This window comes from Polypterus senegalus, chromosome 3 (genome assembly GCF_016835505.1).
Source record: "Polypterus senegalus isolate Bchr_013 chromosome 3, ASM1683550v1, whole genome shotgun sequence".
In the NCBI taxonomy this organism is placed as follows: Eukaryota; Metazoa; Chordata; class Cladistia; order Polypteriformes; family Polypteridae; genus Polypterus; species Polypterus senegalus.
The window spans coordinates 88,208,240-88,228,470 of NC_053156.1; the positions used below are offsets into that span (position 1 = coordinate 88,208,240).

The 20,231-nt window shown below is 38.8% G+C and overlaps 1 protein-coding gene across 1 annotated transcript in view; it reads left to right on the top strand.

The window, feature by feature from the left end:
- Positions 1 to 3,399: 3,399 nt before the first annotated feature.
- Positions 3,400 to 20,231, top strand: part of me1 (malic enzyme 1, NADP(+)-dependent, cytosolic) — a 660,804-nt gene continuing 643,972 nt past the window's right edge. The window contains exon 1 of the mRNA XM_039747586.1: positions 3,400 to 3,662. Within this exon, the coding sequence (XP_039603520.1) occupies positions 3,585 to 3,662 (78 nt within the window). The 5' untranslated portion in view covers positions 3,400 to 3,584. The remainder of the gene's footprint in view (positions 3,663 to 20,231) is intronic.

Below are 20,231 nucleotides of genomic sequence, written 5' to 3' on the forward strand. Positions count from 1 at the left end.
CTCTCTAAAAAACATAAATGTTAAGAAAAACATTCTGAATGTTCTTATCAAGAAGCTAATTCTGTCACAGCCATCTACTATAGAGAGCAGTTTTACTTGCAAGGCTGATATATATTTAAATGAACAAAAAATCAATGATTTATTAAATGTGGCGAGAATGTCTGAATTTGGAAATTCTGCTTAATGTTTTATCTGTTACTTGCCAAACAACAATAATTTAATTAGGTTTATGGCTCTGTCAGATGGAGGCCCTATAGAGTTTTGGGGATAAAATGGGTGTTTAGGGCATGAGATGACAGGTTCACCACACTGAATCTTTAAAGTATAAATGCTGGTGAGTTTTATGCAAAGAAAATGCAAATTAACCCTGCATGCCAAATCTGTCTCATGCGCTACAAGTTGTTTGCCACTGATAAAGGATAACTATGTTAATCTTCACTCTCAGCATTCAGAACATTCAAACCACCTGGGAAGACTAAAGTGGAATTGTAAGGCTTGAATTGATCAAATTACCTTGATTTTGGGAGTGAAAGTGGATGAACATGTGAATTTGAGGCAGCTGAAATATCCACTGTTCAGTCTGAGTGAATAAAGATAAAAAATAAACAAAAAAGGAAAACTACCATCTTTTTTCAAATGTCACAAACAATTAAATTCCAGGTGTGAAGAAAAAGTCTCAGATGTAAGTGTCTTTCAGTTAAATCTCCTTCCTGCTGCTTAAACAAGATGCATTTTCAGAGCCAATAAAGAGAGATGACAAGGGAACTTGCCTGAGCTTTCATGCAACCTGCCATGCTTAAGCCACATAGGCCATGTTGACAAATTAACTGGATACTGACAGACCACACCAGGAGGGGAAATGAGCAGTTGCCATTTCAAAGAATGTCTTTTAGAGCTCTGGATACCTGACCCTACCTCAACAGGGAGCCTTTGTCTCTGTCAGCACAGTTTAGGCCTTGTCATGTAGCCACAGCATTTAGCACAAGTGCTTGTAATCCTCCAAATAAGCTGGCAAAGTACCGTCTGTGCTTTGACCCCATGTCCACCTTAATAACTTCTGAGAATAAGGTGGCTGGGCATTTCTGGGACTTTAGAGGATTCGTGTAAATGCCTAGTGGCGATTCTGTGCATCTCCTTAATAACCTGCTTAAATGAGTTGCATCTCAGAGTACATCATGTAGAGTAGATCGCTCATCACACTGGCCTAATTTTAAATTAAACAGGTCACTTGTCACTTTCTTTTTCAATTTACTTTATATTTTAGTCGTCTCATTCAACATAAAGTGTTCTAACAGGACTTATAAGCACACCCACATCAGCAAACAAACACGAGAGCACAACCACTAGGACATGCATACATAATTGCTTATAGATTTGTACTCACACTGATATAAACATAGGTTCACAAATACACCCACAAGAAACTTGGACACACATTCACACTTGTATACCCACATGCACATGCCCATATACATTAACACATAGATGCACACCTAAAAATAACTGCATCTACACACAAACAAACATTCATACCCATATGAGCTCAAGTCCACACAAATAATATACACCCAAAAATTCACATGGGCAAGCCATGCGCACACACATATACTCAAATGTGCATGTGCACCCACTGGCACTAATGCATCACACATGCATAGTCACAGTCAGAAAAATAAATGAAAACAACATGAGCACATTTGCATACATATGCATAAACCATAAAATATGGCACATTGTGATCACTAGGGGGGCGATACCAAATCTCAAACATCAGACAAAACTCCTCAGGTTTAAAACAAGAAATTATTGAACAGTGTATCTTTAAAATAGCTCCTTTCACACTCCATAGTCTCCTTCTCCCTTTCACTGTTGCCCATCTAACCCTGACTCTGTCTCCCCGGGTGAAGTGGAGGGCTTTCTTTTAAGCCCCAACCCAGAAGTACTTCCAATCCCAATTATTTGTTTTTGGAAAGCACATCTGGGTCAGGCAGAACCTGAGTCTTCACTTTCTGACAGCTCTTCCTGGTTTCCCCGATGGGACTCAACAAGGCAGTGTTAGAGAACCACAACTCCCATGCTGCACTGTGAGTGTCCATACTGGGATTTGCCATAAGGGACACAGTGTTTCCAAACCTATTCATGCAGAAATAAGCTAAACTCTGAAAGCCAGGCTTGATGCCAGTCACCATCATATGGAGCCAACAAAGAGATGCCAGCCTGAATATTGACATGTCTTAAGAATTTAGAAGGCTATGGGATTCTTACAGGAAATATATGTGAATATATACACTTTGTGTTAATTGTTATGCTGTATTCAATCACTGCGAAGCCCCAATGAGGCAATCACAGTTTCACTCCTATGTAAATCTGGCACACCATTCTTCATACTTATACAGTATCAGTCATTTACTTTCTTTCTTATTACCCACATCTCTGCAGCATTGTCCAAATTTATAAAGATCAAGACTTGACTGATTTAAACACCATAATACATACGACCATCTATAGGAGCAGAAGTCCGAAAATGGATACATTATCATCAAGTAATATAAATAATGACTTCTTGACATTACTTTAATCATTTCTACCATCTCCTAAAAATAGTTGATATTTACAAATAACCCAATGCGTTTGGTTAGTTTGAGTTCTCTTCCACTTTCAATTATTTTTCTGAAAATGAAAGTTGCAACATCACAGACAATAAACCCTTTTCTCTGTGATAAATAGGAAATGACGGCACACTGGAAACAGAAACACTGAAAATGTTTAGTATAAAATCTTCTAGTTTTGACATTTTTTTAAAAAACATCTGTATTGTCATTTCTGATTAAATAGGATATCAAACTCAGTAACTGACTTATATAAGTGAACTGATTTTATTAAAGATTAATAATGTTCTAGCTTTTAGGGATGGTAATGAATGCCAATGTGAGTTCAGTCAGTTAATGTGCTCTAAATTTATACGTGCCACACACTCAGACAGACATTACACCAGAAACTCTCAAAATGTGCATATTGATGTCTGAAATATCTATATTGTCTTCTGTAATTAAAATAAAAAAAATATAATGTTTAAAAACAAAATGCATCAGCATATTGATAATCAATTAAAATTTCACAGAGACTTAAAAGCATAGGCAGCACTTCTTTGAAATAATAAGTTAATAATAATAAAAATAACTCAAAGCACTTTTCATAGTGAATGGGGAGCCAATTTAGAAAGTGGACGACTCGATCCAGTGCAGCGCCGGCGGGGTTTAGCCATCCAGGTGTGCTGCCAGTACTAAGAACGCTACAGGTCCGACAACACGCGTGATCAGACGCCAGAGACATCCGTGCTATTTGTCAAAAGTCTGCTTTCAAATATTAACAGACGATCTGTCAAGGATGTAACCCTATATTGCCACACAGCTGATTTGGCTGCCTGCCCAAAACTGCCACACAAATGCTGTCCCGACAATAGCGCTTTATTGCACACCTAGCTGCTCATCGTTTTGGTCCTTCGGATCATTCTTCGCGCTTGAACGTGTATTTACTACGGCAATACGAACAGGAAAGCGGTACAAGAGGCTTCCCTAGACAAGATGGAAGGAAACAAACCACCTGTCGTGTTCACTGAGAAGAGAGGCTACCAGATCACCCGCTGCCCTCATCTGAACAAGGTACAACGACGGCCACACCTGTATCGTTCTTAGAACTGCGCTAGACACGCAGATAAATGCAGACCGATCTTTCCCTTCCATTAAATAGACTTAATGAATCTACTTGTTATTAGTTATCAAAAGAACAGAATGAGCCGAGGGTTTTCCCTTTAAAGATGTAATGACAGGTGGGTGCAATTTACCTTAAATGTGAACACGAGCAAGTCTCTCAAAGCATTACAAAAGTGACAGTCACGCGCGCTGCTCTCATTTTCATTTGGAAAGTGGCAGTTTTTTGGGACTTTGCTGTTTTCAAAGGGTACTGATGAGTATAAGGAAAACCATTTGGGAGAGTTTGCTTGGGCTTAAACTCACTAAGGCTGCTTAATTTTCCATTGACTTTGATGGTGTAATTTAATTTGTTTGTAGTGCAATTTCTAATGAAATTATGCTTAATGATTAATTACTTTAGGGTGGCTTTTACCATTAAGAATTGCTTGTTTTACTGGTGAATTTAACTGCCTGTGGTACAAAGCTACTAGAGCACCAAGTGATTCCAAGTTGAAATATGTTAACTTCTGTTGAACTTCTCCACCTCTCACACTTTACACAGAGTAAACATGCAGTGTTTTCCACATTTAAACTTGTCACACCCCTAACACCTTATTAAAGACTCAGTGAAACCTCTATATTTTTCCAATTGTCATGTCAAAGTTCTGCACAGTGTAGAAATTGTGTTTTGTATACTCATTTACCCATTTTACTGAGCAGCTTATCTACTTCAGGGTCGCAGGTACCAGTGTTAATCTTTGCAGCACTCGGTGCAAGGTCAGAAACAATCCTGGGTAGTGAAGCAATTCATCTTAAGACATGTACATTCACACTCATATAAAATCTCAGTTACCAAGCACAAACCACTTAGAAATGTGGGAGTAAAACTGGAGTATCTATAGACATGGGCAGAACTCACAAACACCAGAAGCACACCAACTGGGCATGGGGTTTTAACCTAGGATAGTGTAAATGTGAAACAGTTGATTAAGTTTGAATTTTCTTATTGTATGGTGGTACAAGGTGGGAACTAATTATGGATTGGAAGGGAAGGGATGGGTGCATACTTACTTATTCACAGTGAGTCAATTTAGAGTCACTAATTAATCTAATATGTATATCTTTGATATATTAAAGGAAAACTGGAAATTAAATGAGAACAACTCACTAGGATACAGGAGAAGGGACTAGGCTTGCATTCCAATACAAGACTGAAGCTTAGGCAGAGTATATCCACCGATCAGCCACAATATCAAAGCAACTCATAGGTGAAGTGAATAACACTGATGATCTTTTTACAATGGCACAATTCAAGTGGTGGGATACATTAGGCAGCAAGTGCATAGTCAGTTCTTGAAGGTGATGTGTTGGAAGTACAAAAATGGGAAACCATAAGGATTTGAGCAGCTATGACAAAGGCCAAATTGTGATGGCTAGATGGCTGGGACAGAGCATCTCCGAAACAATAGGTCTTGGGGTGTCCCTGGTATGCAGTGGTTAGTACCTACCAAAAATGGTCCAAGGACAGACAATGAATGAATTGGCAACAGGTGTGATCTCACAGAAGAGCTACTGTAGCACAAACTGATGAAAAGCTTAATGCTGGCCATGACAGAAAGGTGTCAGAACACACAGTGCATCGCAGTTTGCTACGTATTAGGCTGTGTAGGTGCAGACTGGTCAGAGCGCAGAAATTACCTACAATGGACACGAGAGCTTTAGAACTTGACCATTGAGCAATGGAAGATAGTGGCCTGGTCTCACGAATCACTCTTTCTTTTAAGCCATGTAGATGGCCAGGTGCATGCGTGTCATTTACCTTGGGAAGAGATGGCAACAGGATGCATTATGGGGAAAAGGCATGCCAGCGGAGACAATGTGATGCTCTGGGCAATGTTCTACTAGGAAACTCTGGGTTCTGACATTCATGTTGTTGTTACTTTGACATGTACCACCTATCTAAAGTTTATTGCAGGGGTAATGCGTGCTACCACACTGCAAAAATGTTGATTTGCCTTCTAAATTGTCCAGATCACAATCTGATTGAGCATTGAGATGATCTGTGGGATGTGCTGGTAAAACAAGTCTTATCTATGGAGACTCCTCCTCACAACTTATTTATTAGGTATATCTGCTCCTTAACACAAAAATCACATTTCTCCAAAAAGCAATTATATTCCTCCAAGTCACATGAATATGGTTCAGGCTGGAATAAGGTTCAGTAACAGATACATTAGATCAGTGTTTCCAAATCTTTTTGGTGTCATGACCCAGTTTTACACATGCCAGTCTGTTCATAACCCTCTCTGTAAATTTAGAATGACCATTAGGGGTTAGGGTCCTCCTGGGTGAATCAAGCATGATCATCAAAGCGGGGGGATGGGGGTTTATGTGTGATCACCATGGCCTTTGAGCATTTGATGAGCTGAGAAGCGATTGTCAATGCTTTTCCTCCTTGATGAATCAAGCACGATTGTTGGAGAATTTGAAGAGGCATTGTTTTGTCCAGGTCTGGCTGTGGCCCACCTGCAATGCCCCCAGGCGCACAGATTGAGAAGTGCTGCATTAGAGGATGCTCCATGTAGTTGTCTTAAAATGATGCATGATGAGTGAAAACTTTTGAGTGACATGTGATGAGCAGCTAGTGAGAATTGACAAGTGATGGGCAGCTAGTGAGAAAGTGACAAGTGATACACGATAAAAATGAATACTGATGCATGATGACAGGAAGAGTGAACAATGACGATGTCCTAAAATGGACACCATATTGATGGATGTTGAAGTAGATGAGATACTTCTATTAGCTAAGAACAGTAAAGTGAGGCTACAGTGGACATGTGATGATCACAACTGAAAAATGGCATACTGTCGACATTTCTGATGTTTTCAGAATTTGGTGCAAATAGCAGGAATTTGTGAATTTGTCTTGCCTTCTGTCAACAGTACGTTTGTGGTGGTAGTACTGTATTAACAGTAGTAGTAGTACTAGTAGTGGTAATTCATGCTTATGTGTCCATGTAAATGCAACACATCACTACTCTCTGGGAGCATGATAAGATGTACAGAATGCTTACTTCGTAGATGTTGGGTTCTTGATATCTACTGACCTTCTTTTGAATGCCATGGCATATTTTAGCAATGTTGGTGACCTTTTGTTGTTGAAGAAATCAGGCTTTTCTGGAAGTAGTAGCAGGTTTTGTCTAGCATTAGATAGATAACAAAGTTCCCACGAAATATATTTAGAGGCAATGTTATTCAGAAACATTTTTGTGACACCATCCTCTTGACCATCTATAAATATTGAATGTAAGAGCTGCAGTATATAAAAATGGTTAGAAACAGAAGATGACTTTGTTGCTAATTCACAGAATAATATGAAATAAAGCTTGCCGAAACTGAATAATTTGAAATCACAAGGCTTATCCAAAAAGTGCCAACTTGAGTAAAGTTTTCTTCCCCTGCTTACTTAGTCTTAGAATAACATCTTCATTAAATGAGTCAATAAATATGAGTCCTTGCTAGGCCCGGTTATTTTGAGAGTTTACCTCAGAGCACACCTATACACACCCTCACAAACCTGTTTAGTCCAATTCCAGGCCACAGGATTCTGAGGTAAATTCTGGCATCATCAGGGTCAAGGCAAAAACCTGCACTAGATATGGTGTCAGTGCACCACGGAACACACTCCAGTACAGTTGTGCTCACATTTAGCCAATCTGGAAACACCAATTTACCTAACATGTACATCTTTGGGGATATTGAAGAAAAACTAGAGTACCTAAAGGAAATCCCATACAAGCATGGCGAGAACATGCAAACTCCACACAAACAATGACCAAACATGGGATGTGAAACCAGGATACTGGATTAGTGAGACAGTAGCACTAATTATAATACCACCATAAGCTTTAAGAAAAATTACTGTTGTCCATTTGTGACCCTGTGAACTGTCAGATAAGTATGACTGTGTGTGGCTTTGAGACTGATGTTCTGTTTAGGACTGGTTTTCACCTTGGACCTCATGCTTCCAGGGCAGACTAAAGCACTCATGACCTCAAACTGGAATTAATGCTCAGAAGGTTAATGACTGTTTGGATATTCTTCCTGATCAAAATGCTAGCAGCATGCTGTAATGATTATTATATCCTGTCCATTTCCTGTACCCGTTTTGTCCAGTTATGGGTAGCAAGGGCACCAGCCTTTATAATAAGGCAGTAAGAGGTCCAGAGTGTGTTGCCAGTTACTATAAATAATTTATGGTAATTGCTGTCACTATTAAATTAAATGGTCAATTTATTCCTTGCAACAACAACATTTATTTATATAGCACATTTTCATACAAAAAAAATGTAGCTCAAAGTGCTTTACAAAATGAAGAATAGAAAAATAGAAGACACAATAAAAAATAAACATAAGTCAACATTAATTAACATAGAATAAGTAAGGTCCGATGGCCAGGGTGGACAGGAAAAACAAAAAAAAACTCCAGAGGCTAGAGAAAAAAAATAAAATCTGTAGGGATTCCAGACCAAGAGACCGCCCAGTCCCCTCTGGGCAATCTACCTAACATAAATCAAACAGTCCTCTTTGTATTTAGGGTTTTCATGGAAGGACTTGATGATGATGGTCACCTAGACTTCTGGCTTTCAGCCCATCAATGTTGGTGCATCATGATGCTTTGAGTAGGTGGTGGTGGCGCAGGCCGCCACCACAAAGAAACCGGAAAAAGAAACAGAAGAGAGAGTAGGGGTCAGTACGGATTTTGGAGCCACTATGAACAGTCACTTGCACTGTACATTGATCTTACACACAGACTGTTGTATTCAAGATTGTTACCATTTCCCGTTTCTTTTAAAACCAATCCTTTAAAGGTCAGCATCGATGAACTGTTTTAACTGATCTTGTGTTTAGTTATATTTCAGTAGTGCCTTTATTACACTTGTTGTAATTTACTTTTCATGACCCAGTTTTTCTACCTACGAATAGCATACAAAATTATTTTATGTGTAGCTGTTGACAAATGACACACCATCATATTCATATTATATCCACAGTAACAGAATGATTATAACTGGAGCTTAGAAAGGTTTATCAAGGGTAAGACACAAACGTTTATTAGACTCGGTTGCTTTCCTTTTATTGGGTGACCTGTGGCACAGCTGCACTTGGGTCCCAATCCTGGTGGTTTTTTTTGTGTGATGGGGGCGGCAACGTGCTGTAATCAGCACATGCTCCCATCTTCCTCATCCTCCTGATACTATTTGAGATGAAAGTGCTTGTTGTTTTCTTTGAAATCATACAGGACTTGAATTAATGCTGGCATGAAGGATGTAGTGTTTGGTTTGCACAAATGATGTGACTGATCCATGATGTATTGTGTTTTAGAACGCTAGTTACAATAATGTGCACAAATCCATTTTAGTGCTGAATCTGACTTTGATCTTTGTCTGGTATCTGAAACTAAATTTACAAATAATTTTAACTGTTTTCCCAAAGTCAAATAGAAGATATTCTCTGCAGCTTTTGAAGTTGCCCTTTCCTCTGTAAAAGTGACAAAATTATTTGCTGTAGGTGATTTGTCTGTCTGAAGGCTAAACAGCACGTTTCTTTGTTCTTAAACATGTTGAATCAGAATGTTGCTAATACAAATATTATTTCAGTTCAACAGTTGGTGTTGTAAAAGTATTTTCTTATCTGCACTGGACTTGGGCCTTGCCTAAGGTGACATCCTGCCAGAGACCATTGTTTCATAAACTGGATACGGAAAATGTTACTGAAAAGCAAAAGTGACACTATAAGATTTCCTCTGATATTCCTTAAGTGAGTTACATAGTGCAATGAGGGGACTTTTTAAATTAACGTTGCTCATGGCAGAGTGGTCTGCCATCAAGTCTACATCATATATTTAAATTAACATTGAAATTAAATACATATTTCTCACTAACAGAACATTTAATAATGAATATAAATAGACATTTACGGCATGGTCGTGTATTGGTAGTATTGCTGCCTCGCAATATGGTGACTGAGGTTCACATCCTGGGTCCTCCCTTCCCTGCGTGGAGTTATGCATGTTCTCTCCATGTCTGCGTGGGCTTTCTTTGGGTGCTCCAGGTTTCTCTCACAGTCCAAAGACATGAAGGTTAGGTGGGCTAGAGACACTACTTTGTGTGGTGTGTCTGAATGTGTTCACCCTGCGATGGACTGGTGCCCTGTCCAGGGGGTTGTTCCTGCCTAGCGCCCTGTGCTTGCTGGGATAGGCTCCAGCACCCCGCCACCCTGGTCAGGATAAAGTGGGGCTTAGAAAATGGTATAGTGTGGTATATAAATCACAAGAAGACATTTAGTAATGGATATTTCTAACCTAATATTTATTGTTAGGAGTTTCTTTCATTGTAATCTGTTGCAAACATTTTTTGTGATGTCCAACAGAATTTGCCGATTTTAGGTTTCAGCTTACTGAGGTCGTTAGGTCCTCTAGTGAAAGAAAAGGTTAAAACGGACAAATGAACACAGACCATGGACGGTGGACTTCTGGGTAATTCTAAACATTTGCCCGTTTTAACCTTTTCTGTTTATTTGTCAGTTTCAGGTAAGCTTTTTCTTTGAAAAATCTGCCTCTAAGCCCAGTGTCCTGGAGGTATGTCACTGTTGCAGATGACACTGGTATTTTGTGTGTATTTAGGGAGGGAGCCAACTGAACACCTGCAAGGTGTTTGTTTCTCAAACTTCAGACTCTGATGTAATTCTCTTCTTATGCAGTTGTGCATCTGGGCCTTCCACTTCCTTTTCTCTCCTTGTTAGATCCAGTTAGCCCTCTTCTCTCAAGACAGTAGTGAGCACATTGTATTAAAGCTTCAGTTTCTTGGTAAACTGTTGCATGGACTAATTTTCATTTTGCGAAACAACAATAGACCGATGGGTTTTTAGAGGAAGCTGATTTGTTTTGAAAATATTTAACCCAGACAAACCCAGACAAATTTAATGGTTCCTTGTTTTTAAAAAAGAAGTATTGCTAAAAAAACATCAAATACTTGTGTATTTACATTTCATGACATTTTCTTTTTGTATACCAAGTTTAGAACTGCTGCAGTGCTGTTCATTTAATGGGCATGCTCACTTGTCCTGGTTTGAATACAACAACAACAACAACAACAACATTTATTTATATAGCACATTTTCATACAAACAGTAGCTCAAAGTGCTTTACATATTAAAGAAGAGAAAAATGAAAGACACAATTATAAAATAAAATAAATCAACATTAATTAACATCGAATAAGAGTAAGGTTCAATGGCCAGGGGGGACAGAAAAAACAAAAAAAAAAAAACTCCAGACGGCTGGAGAAAAAAAAAAATATATATATAAAATATGAATTCATATATTATATGAATGAATTTGTAAATACACTCTGTGACCCTGTGGTTGGAAAAGCAACAAAAGTAAGAACTTGGCTTAATAAAGCTTACTCACCTTTGTTAATGACAGATTTATTGATCAAATGTCTGTTAGTGTAGATCTCTAATTAGTAGATATACAGGCCTTTTTAAAGTTTAATTTTGGAAAATGTGACCTTCTTCTTTTTACTGAAAACGTGCAACAATTAAAACTTTTTATGACACATCAAAGTTAGCATATTTATTTACAAATCATTATTAATTAACAGCTCTCTGATGGATACTATTCAGTTGATGACAGTCAGACAATAAACCTGCGTAATTTGTTCTGACATAAGCATTAATAAATGCTAAGAAAGCATGTTTTCTTTTTAAAAGCCATATTTCAAACTGGCTGCAAAAAAAAAAAAAAAACAGTGACACTGACTGCTGCTCTGCTTTCAAAGTTCATTTACTCTGTGGGGAGAGGGCAAATTCCTTTTTTTCTGTTGAAAGTGTGTGACGTGGCTCTGCACTGAATGCCCCGTGTCTGCCCGAGGAAACCTCCTTCTGCTGTCTGTTAACATGATGATTACAGTCTCTGCTAGCCTAGAAATCAAACATCAGCTTTTGTCCATCCATTCTGTCTTGGTAATGTCATAAAGAACTGGAGTCCATCTGTCCTGGCACCGCTGGGCACCATTCCTTAATGGGGTGATTCTTTCTAAAATCTGTTCCCCCATCCATTTGCTGAACTCACATAAGCCTTACGATTGTGGAGAGGCAGAGTCTATCCTGGCAGCAGTGAGAAAAAAAAAAGTCAGGAACTAGGGCGGCATGGTGGCGCAGTGGTAGCGCTGCTGCCTCACAGTTAGAAGACCCAGGTTCGCTTGCATGTTCTCCCCGTGTCTGTGCGGGTTTCCGCCGGGTACTCCGGTTTCCTCCCACAGGCCAAAGACATGCAGGTTAGGTGGATTGGCGATTCTAAAAATTGTCCCTAGTGTGTGCTTGGTGTGTGGGTGTGGGTGTGTGTGTCCTGCGGTGGGTTGGCACCCTGCCCGGGATTGATTCCTGCCTTGTGCCCTGTGTTGGCTGGGATTGGCTCCAACAGACCCCCATGACCCTGTATTCGGATTCAGCGGGTTAGACAATGGATGGATGGATGGATGGATGGATGGAAAATGAATGGATGGATAGTTCTGGATGAAGTGCCAGCTCTTTCAACTCTTTCAGCTCTTTCAAGTCCTTCAACATCTGCAATATGATGCTGCAGATGTTCTACCAGACGGTTGTGGCGAGTGCCCTCTTCTTCACAAGGGTCACATGAGCACAGCCCCTTTCTAGCGTATTATGATTAAATGAAAACACTGGCATCACTGTGGCACAGTGACTACAGCTTCCATGCTGGAACTCTAAGCCTGATTTCTCACTCTCCATGTACATGTTTTTGACACATTCCATTGAGGTTTTTTCTTTGAGGCCTGTAGTATTATCCTATTCTCTGAAGAAGTACTAGATTAATGCGCCTAACACAGACCATGTTAACTGGTGGTTAGGGTTTTTATACCATATCTTATCATATCTTGTTTGTTGTGATATACAGCCACAAAAAAACATAAATGAGGCCAAGCCTCTCATAATCGAGGCCAAGGCTTGAGGCCTGATGTAAAAAATAGGCTTTGATTCCAACTTTAAGTAGGCTAAAACCAAATAAGGAAACGCCTAGCAACAAAAGACATCTTTATCTTCCTGAAAATCAAAGGAATAGAGAGAGAGAGAGAGAAATGTGTGAAACTTTGGCTCATTGCAAAAATAGTGAAGATTTATTAATAAAGAATAATTCAATGCAACACAATTATCTAAAAGTCAATGAAGGTATGCCTAAAAATGCAAACAAGTCTAAATGTACAATTCAGATAACAGAAAACAAATCACAGAGCCAGAAGAAGTGAAAAACCAGAAAAATCTGCAAAGGTACAGAATTTTACTCTACAAAATTTAATGGTGATGTTGTTGCCAGACATAAATTATCATATTTTTATGATAATTTTGAATGCCATTCAATAAAACAATCAAATGTATGATAATTTTGCCATTCATAGCATGGTTAGAAAGTGACACATGCACTAAGTGCCAGCTAACACAAGGGCAGCTTGTAACATCCACTAGAAAAGCTTTACAACCACCAATCGTCCAAATAATTATTCAATTTTGCACAGCATTCTAATTAAAAAATGTTTTGATTCTGATGATCCAACTCTAAGTCACATTGAGTAGTTTACTCCAACTGTCATGACTGACCCAAGATTGCGGGTGCTAAATGCTTCCCACTCTTCACTAATGCAGCACATACCATGGATAACAGACCCAAATAATGCTGACCACATTCAGGCAATAGAGGATCAATGGAGACACCTGCCCCTTATGTACCTGCCTTAGATCTTGAAACAGAATAAGCAGAAGCCTAAAAAATATTGTATATACTTAACAATTCAAATTATAAAGTATCAATAAATAAAGGAAAACAGAAGAATCAATTTATCAAAATATATTATTACATTGTATGTATATTATTTTTAATAAAGAAAGAACAATTTTTATGTAAGAATTAACATTATAAATAGGGCAAAGAAGCACATCTCAAACCCAAATTAACAACTGGAATAAAGTAACAATGAAAAACAGAAATAGTGTACAATTTTAACTGGTCGGTATATAGAATATTATTTAGGTTTCTGCTTACTCTGTGTTGTGGTATTGCTTTTGGTAAGCAGGTCAGTTTGCACCTTTTGCGATTTCTACAGTAGTTTTTGTTCTATTTTGATTCTGCCTTACATCTACCAGGAAATGGATGTGGACACATTCTGGTATACTGCTTCCATAATGTAGGATTTAAAGTGGAGAAGAAAACTTGCAACTGGCAACACTTTGTATAAGACAGAATGTTTTTCCTCATTGAAATGCTTCTTGTGAGCACGTTTTCAAAAGTTAATTTAATTAAAACCAAGTCATGAAACAGGTTAATTACAGATACACTTAATTGCTTTGGAATGTGTGAAGACTGCAGATGGTTATGCAAAATTCACCCCCCATAAATAAAAAACATGTTGAACTCCATGATATTGTGCAAATGAAATTGTAGCAGGAATGCCCTTTTAGCCTCAACAGGATCAGAGGCAATGGAGGCGATGGAGACGAACAGTAATTTGGAGGTTGAAGATTCAGATTAAGGTAAACTGGTGGAAATGTCATTTATTGCACTCGATGCACTCAGTAGGGGGTTTAGCTCCCCTGATGCTCCATTATGAGTATGCCGATGACACACAACTTTATATAAGTGTTGATGCAACTGCAACATCTTCATATGTTGCACTGACTGATTGCATTCGGGAAATCAATCATTGGATGACAGATAATTTTTTATGACTTAATCCTGATAAAACAGAAATCTTATTAGTTGGTACCAAATCTGTCCTCTCTACCCTTCATAGGCTAAAAATTGACATTGATGGGATCCTGGTCGAACCCTCAGCATCAATCCGTAATTTGGGTGTCATCTTTGATCATCTTCTTACTTATCAACCACACATTAACTCAATGGTGCATTAAGCTTTTTTCATCTTGGCAACATTGCTCATCTGCATTTTTTCCTCAGTGTGTAGGATACTGAAACACTGATTCATGCTTTCATCACTACCTGTCTGGACTATTGCAATGCATTGTTTTATGGCCTCCCGACTAAATATATCATTAGACTGCAATATGTTCAGAATTCTGCTGCTCGTCTACTTACACACTCTAAAAAAACTGCTCACACCACTCCTGTCCTTTATGATTTGCATGGTTACCAGTTTTTACAAGAATCAAATATAAAATTATTGTTCTCACCTTTAGAGCCCTTCACAGTTTAGCCCCTCGTTTTCTGTCTGAGCTGCTGGTTCCTTACACTCCTACTCGTGCATTAAGATCATCGGATGCTAACTTACTCACTGTACCTAAATACAGGTTAGTAACTATGGGTGGCAGAGCTTTCAGTGCAATAGCCACTAAAATTTGGAATGCTATTCCTCTCAGCCTTTGCGAGGAAAAATCTATTATTCATTTCAAAATCCTGTTAAAAACACATCTCTTCAATGAGTATTATTCATTTTCTTGTATGTAATTTCTCTTGTCTTGTTAATGTATTTATTGAATTGTAAAGTGTCCTTGAGTGTATGAAAGGTGCTACATATATAAAACATTATTATTATTATGGTATGTGAGTTAAGAATATTTTGTTTTTTTTTATTTTTCTGCCGTGTTCGAGTTAGACCACATAGTGCACTTCCTTCTAAATTTGTCATAAACATTCAGATGAGTTTTTAGACTGCACATGCTCACTGTAGGGGGACTGAACACTTAAAAAAGAAAGACAACAGTCAGTTGTAAATTCATGCTAATCATATATACTATATATATATATATATATATATACAGTATATATATATATATATATATATAAACTGCTCAAAAAATTAAAGGAACACTTTGAAAACACATCAGATCTCAATGGGAAAAGAAATCCTCCTGGATATCTATACTGATATAGACTGGGTAATGTGTTAGGAACGAAAGGATGCCACATCGCTTGATGGAAATAAAATGATCAACCTACAGAGCCCTGAATTCAAAGACGCCCCAAAAATCAGAGTGAAAAATTATGTGGCAGGCTAGTCCATTTTGCCAAAATTTAATTGCAGCAACTCAAAATTGTACGCAGCACTTTGTATGGCCCCTGTGTTCTTGTATACATGCCTGACAACATCGGTGCATGCTTCTAATGAGATGACAGATGGTGTTGTGGGGATCTCCTCCCAGATCTGGACCAGGGCATCACTGAGCTCCTGGACAGTCTGAGGTGCAACCTGGTGGCATTGGATGGACCAAAACATAATGTCCCAGAGGTGTTCTATTGGATTTAGGTCAGGAAAGTGTGGTGGCCAGTCAATGGTATCAATTCCTTCATCCTCCAGGAACTGCCTGCATACTCTCACCACATGAGGCCAGGAATTGTCGTGCACCAGGAGCCACTGTACCAGCATAGGGTCTGACAATGGGTCCAAGGATTTCATCCTGATACCTAATGGCAGCCAAGGTGCCTTTGTCAAGCCTGTAGCGGTCTGTGTGACCCTCCATGGATATGCCTTCCCAGACAATCATTAACCCACCACCAAACTGCTCATGCTGAATGATGTTACAGGCAGCATAATGTTCTCCATGGCTTCTCCAGACCCTTTCACTTCTGTCACGTGCTCAGGGTGAACCTGCTCTCATCTGTAAAAGCACAGGGCACCAGTGGTGCATCTGCCAATTCTGGTATTCTATGGCGAATGCCAATCGAGCTGCATGCTGCTGGGCAGTGAGCTCAGGGCCCATTAGAGGACATGGGGCCCTTGGGTCACCCTCATGAAGTCTTTCTGGTTGTTTGGTCAGAGACATTCACACCAGTGGCCTGCTGGAGGTCATTTTGTAGGGCTCTGGCAGTGCTCATCCTGTTCCTCCTTGCCCAAAGGAGCAGATACTGGTCCTGCTGATGGGTTATGGACCTTCTATGGCCCTCTCCAGCTCTCCTAGAGTAACTGCTTGTCTCCTAGAATCTCCTCCATGCCCTTGAGACTGTGCAGGGAGACACAGCAAACCTTCTGGCAATGACACGTATTGATGTGCCATCCTGGAGAAGTTGGACTACCTGTGCAACCTCTGTAGGGTCCAGGTATCGCCTCATGCTACCAGTAGTGACACTGACTGTAGCCAAATGCAAAACTAGTGAAGAAACAGTCAGAAAAGATGAGGAGGGAAAAATGTCAGTGGCCTCCACCTGTTAAACCATTCCTGTTTTGGGGGTCATCTCATTGTTGCCCTCTAGTGCATCTGTTGTTAATTTCATTAACACCACAGCAGCTGAAACTGATTAACAACCCCCTCTGCTACTTAACTGACCAGATTAATATCCCATAAGTTTCATTGACTTTATGCTATACTCTGATTAAAAAGTGTTCCTTTAATTCTTTTGAGCAGTATATTTTCTTGTTTTCTTGAAGTATGATCATTTTATTTTAAAATATGATCATTTTTGAGTGGCTGGTACGATATTCTGATGGTAAGCATCTGGCAAGGTTGAATGGCAATGTGTAGAGCCTGAGCCTTTGTCTGGACTTACAGTAAATAGAAAGAGGGTAGTCTTCCAGCTACACATCATGGTGGCCCCACCGCCTTTGATCTATTTAAAGAGGACAAGTCATATACACACATTACAAATGCAGCAAACAAACAAAATAATATAACTCACTAAAACAAACATATGAAACAATAACCACAACACATACTATAAAATAAAATATACTTAATATTATTAATAACAGTAAGCATGCTTGGGTGCTGAAGTCTACTTCAGCCAGCATAGGTGGAGCTTTGTTTAAAATAGGGTAGGATGGGATTTAGGGACTTAGGTTCCTGAAGTCACCAGGAAGTATACAGCAGTTGTTTGTGTGGTTTGAACCCAGGATCCTGGAAATAAGATGCAGCCGGGCTAACCATGTTCATTTCAAACTTTCTTGAAATTGCATTGCTTATTGACTTAAGTGTTAGTGCATTAAGAATCAGAACTTTATAAACCTCTTCATATATTTCAAACATCTGGTTGTGGTTGTTTTTTGTTGCTCAAAACACTACATCTTTCTTTTTTCTTTTTTTGTGCTTATTCAGCAGTACATAAGAGTCAAGTGAGTTGTTGATAATTCATTACTTGTCAATTGAAGGAATTAGTGGGCAGCTTGTGCTGTGCCTCATGCCATTTGATGGGTGGTTGATCATTTAACAAAAGGCAAGCTTGTTTTCTGTAATGTTCTTGACTTTGTGTGTCATTGTCTGGCTGCCTTATTTCTGCGTATGTGTGTGAGCAATCTTTGAACTGCAAAAAGTTATTCTTTAGACTTTTCTCTCTACTTCTCTCATTGTTACTATCCTGTATATACTGTATTATCTGTCTGAATGCTTATATTTAGTCCTGCTTGAGTCCTACAATTTTTTATTTCAGATTTGCACTGTAGCACTGCTGTTAGTATTGGTTGCATTGTTGACAGTGCTGAAAATGCAAATACTAAAAACTACACAAATTAAAGCAGCACAGCCATATATCATACAATTAAATTGTCACTTTAAGGTCATTTAAAAAAAAGCACTCATCATCTTAGTCACTGCTTTCAGTCTTGTAAAGATATATTAATGATGCCAATAGGAAATTGTAGACAATCCATTCTTCTATCTTGTACTGTAATAAAGTGTGATGCCTGTTGCTTGTTATCTTTAGTTGCTGCCATTTTCTTCCTAATTATAGGAACTGTCAGTCCATTATAGCCTCTCTTGAGATAGGCCAATGGTTGTTTTCAGCTACCTTTTGATTACTCATAATTGGGAAATTTTTTTCAGTTGCAGATATTGTGATTGGTATGACCAGTAAAACCTTTTTCAGAACATATATAGCAGGGAGTTTTATTGTGATTAATTTTAAGGTAAGTGGAGGCTGGAGTGATCTATTGGGTTCCTGGAAGAAGCATTTTTCTTGCAAAATCCAACTCTAGAAAAATGACATGTTTTTCTAAAAGCATATAGTTAGATCCATGGGAAATTCTAAATTGTGCATTTACATCTTTCAGCAGGAAATTCTGACTTGCTCCGATTACTCCTACGATTGGTACTGGCACCTCAATTTATTAAATGTGATGATAATATGCTGTGAAAGAAGGTTAAGAGAAGAAAAAAGTGAAACTATTTTTGTTTTTATAATTAGAAAATATAAATAAATCTTTGACATTTTATGTTGCATGTACAATATTATAAGACTAGTAAGCCCAGTCTTCACATAAAAGTTAAAAAAGCAATGTCAAATTTTTTGAGATAAAATCCAGAGTTTTGTTTTGCAATGCTGTTGAAAAATGTAGGTTGAAAGAGGCAAAATGCTCATTCATCTTACTAAAAAGAGAAAAAAAAATAGCATGCTAGTGTTAAATATCATAGTATCTCAGCCGGAACAGGGAAATTGAAGGGGAAGGTAGGAAATAACTGCAAAACTACTCCACTGGAACATACAGTCGGTCCACTGTAGGGCAAAAAAGAGATATTGTCTCTGTAAACATGCCTGAAACGTTACCAAAGTGGTGTTAGGCTTTATATGCAGCCCTGGGCTTAACAAGAATTTTCTTCTTTTCCTTATGTATAAACAACAAACTAATTGAGTGCACTTAGGCCAGCTGTGTATACAAGTATAAAAATACACTTAGTTGCTCAGGGTTTTCAACTTGACCGTCTTTTATACTAATGTAGTATCACTTTTGGATACTGTTTGCTTGGCTTTTCGTAGGCCTTTTTAGATTTCTTTTCCACCTTTCATGAACAGGATATTATAGATATGTTTTCCTAAAAGTCCTCAATTAAATGAAGAAAAAAGATATTACAATGAAACAAAGAGGCCTCTATAAAATTTGAAATATATCATAATGTCAGCCATTGAATTCAACAGGGCTTTACTGTGTAACTTTGTTATCTTACATTGCTGAGCTGCTTGCGCGACTGCACCGTAGCCAGTCGTCTGGCTAGCTATTCGTTCAAAGACACTGACAAAGCTGCAAAGAGAGACTTGTTATTCATATAGAGCATAATGTACATCGGCACTTGATATAAGCAGTACCATTATTTTCTTATCTATTGATAAACTGTAAATTTCAATCTACACAGAAGACCAATATGGGTTTTCAGTTAGAAAAGATCAAATTAAGTTAATTTTAACACAGAGTCACTGCAATGCCACTTCACTTAAAGTGGTATAAAAGCAGATGTATACATATATATATATATTGTGGTACCTGACCGGGGCTGGAGCCCGGCCGGGACGTCCAGGAGGACCGGAGGAGGGCTTGTGCGTCCTCCAGACCGTGAGGGGGCGTCCGCCCTGGTTATGTTCGTGGCCTCAGGTAAAGGGCTTGGAAGCCCAGCCCTGTAGGGACCCGTGGCCACTGCCAGGCGGCGCCCCAGTGCCTGAATATCCCGGGAGCCCAGCACTTCCGCCACACCAGGAAGTGCTGGGGGGAAGACGACAGGGGACACCCGGACGGCTTCCGGGTGCAT